This window comes from Dipteris shenzhenensis, chromosome 19 (assembly GCF_047967505.1).
Source record: "Dipteris shenzhenensis isolate YYH24624 ecotype China chromosome 19, Dip_SZ_1.0, whole genome shotgun sequence".
NCBI classification, from domain to species: domain Eukaryota; kingdom Viridiplantae; phylum Streptophyta; class Polypodiopsida; order Gleicheniales; family Dipteridaceae; genus Dipteris; species Dipteris shenzhenensis.
The window spans coordinates 11,737,588-11,742,138 of record NC_141614.1 but is presented as its reverse complement, the minus strand read 5'-3'; the positions used below and the strand labels follow the sequence as shown (position 1 = coordinate 11,742,138).

The 4,551-nt window shown below is 42.2% G+C and overlaps 1 protein-coding gene across 1 annotated transcript; it reads right to left on the bottom strand.

Moving 5' to 3' along the window:
• Nucleotides 1-2,685: 2,685 nt before the first annotated feature.
• On the bottom strand, nt 2,686-3,726 carry LOC147890077 (putative glutathione S-transferase parC). The gene is made up of 2 exons (XM_087390920.1): nt 3,351-3,726; nt 2,686-3,233 (listed from the first exon to the last, which is right to left on the bottom strand). The coding sequence occupies exons 1-2, from the start codon at nt 3,684-3,686 to the stop codon at nt 2,862-2,864; spliced, it is 708 nt and encodes a 235-aa protein (XP_087247046.1). The 5' UTR covers nt 3,687-3,726; the 3' UTR covers nt 2,686-2,861.
• Between the last annotated feature and the right edge of the window lie 825 nt (nt 3,727-4,551).

The following is a 4,551-nucleotide window of genomic DNA, read 5'->3' as shown; positions in this document are numbered from 1 at the left end:
GATATTAAAGGACTATCTATTTGAAGTGCATACATGGCAAGCTAATATAAAACATTAGGTTGTCATTCCCAAGTAGGTTCAATTATAAAACATCGAATATCTAGAAAGACGGTCACCATGCGTACATTGAATGAATGATTTATGTTAAAACATATATGCAAAAGTAGTCACATGAAGTTGATAATGCTTTGTATTATGCAAAGCACACCTTGGAAATTGTGCACAGTGGACTATTGGCTAAAAATAAACAAGTGAAGAGAGTGAGGAAATTTGCAAGGATAATTCAAAGATTTTATTGAGCTTCTCAAACAAAGAGGGTATGTTTGAAAGCCATAACAATGAAGAGGTGAACAAAACATTATTTGGCTTCATGATGGTGGGAGGAGTGTGAAGAATCATCACCTCACTTCTATACTCTTTCCATCAAATTCTTGTCTTAGTCTCTTGAGTGAGACAATTTAAACAACTACAAGTTTGTGCACAACATCATGAGCAATTCATTAATAGCTATCATAACCAAGACACATATGTATAACTATGCAAATGGAAGGTGTTAGATGATATAGAAGGAGAGACCAAGAATGACTTGTGGCTATTACTCAACACGTCAAGGCTGTTAGATGACTTGTATGCACATGTAGTCATGGCTTGTCTTAGTCTCTTGAGTGGGACAATGTAAACAACTACAAGTTTGTGCACAACATCATGAGCAACTCATTAACAGCTATCATAACCAAGATACATATGTATAACTATGTGAATGGAAGGGTGTTAGATGATATAGAAAGAGAGCCCAAGAACGACTTGTGGCTATTACTCCATGTGTCAAGGCTATTAGATGACTTGCATGCACATGTAGTTGAGGAATCCAATGCATCAAACTCAAAAGACGAGCGGATGGGTTCAAAAAAGTAATATCTACAAATATTTTTAAATAAACCTTAATTTATTTGGCTATCTCGATCGCTCAAAGAGATTATGTGAAAGGTTATTTGAAATTTATGACCATGGATATGTTTGATGATTAGTAATGATGTGTAACTTTCGCCTTATGCTTTTTTAAAAGTAATTTTGAGCCTTGGGAACACTGCATAAGATGAATGGATGTGAAAGATTTGTTACCTGGAGAGTTGTAGAAGGAATGAAGGGAAGGAAGGATGAGTTAATCAATGAAGGACGGATGAGTCATCAAGAGAGAATAAGAAAGTGCACAAGACACTATCAGGACTTCTTCGTGGCATAAATTCTTAGAGTAATAAGATGCCATGGCTACTAAATAAGATGGATATAATGACTTAAAAAGAAGATAGAATACGCATGAGACTCACAAAGGTGAATTGATGCAATACATGGAGCATTAAACATACAAAAAAGGACAAGACAAAGAGGCAAAAATTAATAACAAGGTGAATGATATTCACATGGCCTGCCTAAAGGGAATAAGAAGTGTAGTTTATTGTAGAGGAATCCAGCGAGACTAGGAATGCTCTTACATTGCAATTGAGCATCTACAAAAGATTCCTTAGCTGAGAGCTCCCAGTGGGTTGTGTGATGCCACACCAAAAACTCATGTTCTAAATGCCATGAAGGGGAGCTCCACAAAATGAAAAGCTGATGTTCTAAAAGCCATGATAGACAAAGAGCGATGCAAAATGCATTCAAAGTACGAACCTATGTTCGAGAATGAAGACACATCAATTTGGGGCACAAAAGTCATATGTAGGCAGAAGGGATGAGCTTCGATAAACCGTAAGCCCCTCTATAGGTCCATGGATGCCAGACAGACCGACCCTCTCAAATTAACCTTCTCGAGCATTCGCACTTTGAGAGACTCACAAATTTTATACTATCAAAGGATGGTATATTCATTTTCTCAACACTCGGGAGAGTGAGATACTCAGCCAGCTATCCAACCTCAACACTCTCAAATTATGGAACCTTGGGGACAATTGCAAGCTTCTAAACTTTCCTTTCATGAAACCAATGCATTCTTCGAAACTTGCACGTTGGAACTTGCTCCACACATCTCTTGTCAGTTTCTAGACAAGCCTTCCTATATGCCATTTCTCGGCAAAGCTCATGGATGCAAATATAATCTTCATCGTTGCTCCAATGCCCTATCAGCACCTACCAACTCAGGACCTTCCGGTAAAGAGGCTGTAAGTAAATCATTGCTACACCTCATATTGACGAGACCGTAGGCCAAGTCGTTTCAAGTTCTGAGAAACAAACGAGGCAAGCAGGCAAACAGGCTACGCAGTGCAAATACGGGCCACGAGAGGCTAGGACCTCAACCGAAACATCAAATAGGGGAAGCAGGATGAGAGAATTATGCATTCCACCGGAGGTAGGGGAAAGGCCTTGAACCTAGATACTGGAGGCCTAAGCGAGGGCCTGTCGAGAAAAGTGGGAAGTAAGAGAAAGGCAAAGAGAAGGTCAAGGAGGGCAAGGTGCGAAGAAGATTGCGGCTGCTGGAGGTTAGCGAGAAGGGGAAGGAAGGCTTGGAAGCCTTTCTCTCCTTCAAGCAAATTTGCAGAGTCGTCAGTGATAATTCCATGGCCATAATCTTCAATCAATGAACTCGCCTCGAATCCCAAAGGACAGGCCAATAATAGTAATACCACATAGAAGAAGATGAAAGGACACAATGATTATGGAGATTATAGTTCAATGCTGACTTTCTCCAGCTTTGTAACAATCATCTTGAGAGCCATTCAACACATAAGAACCCTGAAGCATCCTTATCTCAGGCTGCTGCCAAAACATTCTGTCTGAAATTTGTGTAGATTTATGCAAGAGTTATGGAAAAGACAATCACCTTGAAAGCCATTCAACACAATTAACCCTGAAGCATTTTTATCTCAGGCTGTCGCTAAATTGATAACATTCTGTCTGAAATTTGTGCAATGCTTTAACAGCTTCGTGTTATCAGGAACTGTGGATTGAACGCTCGGAAGCTCCTTTACTGCAGCAAGCCATGCGTGCATTCTTGGGCACTCCTCCGCATCTGGAAACTTCAAATCACCCAAGCTTTCATAGGTGTAGATCCAGCACACAAGAGAAGCCATAACGATATCTGGGAGAGTGAAGCTCTTCCCGAAGAAAAAAGGGCCATCGGAGGAGAAATCACACAGCGCTTTCTCGAACAGTCGGAAGTATTCAATGATCTGCTTCCTAGCCTCCTCATATTCCCCGCCAAGCTTCTTCATTAGCTTGAGACCGGTTTCAATAAACTGGGCACACAACATGAGAGTGAATCCCACATAAATCAAGGAATCTACAGCTCTCCGAGAAAGAAAGTTCGACCCATGAAAGGAAACGAGCAATGGGAAGCATTATCCGTTTGTCACCTGCAGGTTGCCGAACTGTGACCAGAAGCGAGCGACTGCCTTGAGGTAAGGGTCGGAGGGGAGAAAGGAGGGACGACCATGGGCATCTTCTGGCCAAGCGTCTTCGATATACTCGAGGATGACGAGAGACTGCGAGACAGGTCGGCCATTGTGGATGAGGACGGGAACCTGGCGGTAGATGGGGTTAGAGTGGAGCAAGAGGTGGGATTTGTGAGGGATGTTCTCTTGGGTGGTGAAGGAGACGCCCTTCTCCTTGAGAGCTATGGCGCAGCTCATGGCAAAAGGGCTCGCCCACAGACTCAGTAGCATCACTTCCTCCTCCTCCTTGCCTCCCATCTTGCTCTCTCACCTCCTTAGCAAACAAACTAGCTCACCTCTTCTCTTAAAGATCTAAGATAATAGTTAACACTATTCAGTGAAATGCCCAAAAAGAGCATGCCCCCTGGAATAAAAGGAAGAAGGAGACTAAGAGGAGTAAATGCTCCTGGCCCAAGAGTCACAGAGGGGACCCCAAATCATCAACACTCTCTCTGCCAACGTTAAGAGCAGTCAATGGGAATTTAGAACACCCAATATAATAATGAATCCACCCAACAAGTGCACCAACCACAAATTAACACGTCACAGAGCATAAATAATAACAATAATTCTGTTTCTCGCATCTCAAAACCACAACCTTCACTAAGGCCTACCCATGGTAGGCCCAAAAGGTATAGATAAGATCGGGGGTGGAATTTAGGCTCCATACACACCTCCCCCACTCTTAACCTTTTACATGCTACGGGATAGACACATGGGTCTTGCATCGGTTGCTATAGCCTCTTGGTTAAACTCTCGTCTTTTGCTCATGGAGTCCATGATTCTAGACTTGGGTGGGGGGTGGGGTGTGGACGGTAGAGTTTGGCCACCCCAGATATTGTCCACCTTGCTTTTGCACACCCAATGATATTTTGCAATGTGGTGTCTACATCCTTCCATGCCCCTATCGCCCAACTTTGGGCAACCGATGGGTAAACACCCTTAGAACTACAAATATCAAACCAACATGGTGGGAAAAGAGTTTTTATTAGGAGAACTAATTCTCCATGTTGAATATCATACAATGGTTGAAAATGTGGATCCTATGTCACTTTCAACCCTCAAATGCTTTACATATTTTTTCCAAGAGGTCATTGGTTTTGTGGGAAAACAATGGGCATGT

Bases quoted from the DNA above. Each gene is read 5' to 3' on its own strand.
- LOC147890077 (XM_087390920.1), bottom strand. From the start codon at position 3,686: ATGGGAGGCAAGGAGGAGGAGGAAGTGATGCTACTGAGTCTGTGGGCG. The intron at 3,234-3,350 runs GTGACAAACGGA...TTGTGTGCCCAG, and splicing joins CACAGTTCGGCAACCTGCAG to TTTATTGAAACCGGTCTCAA.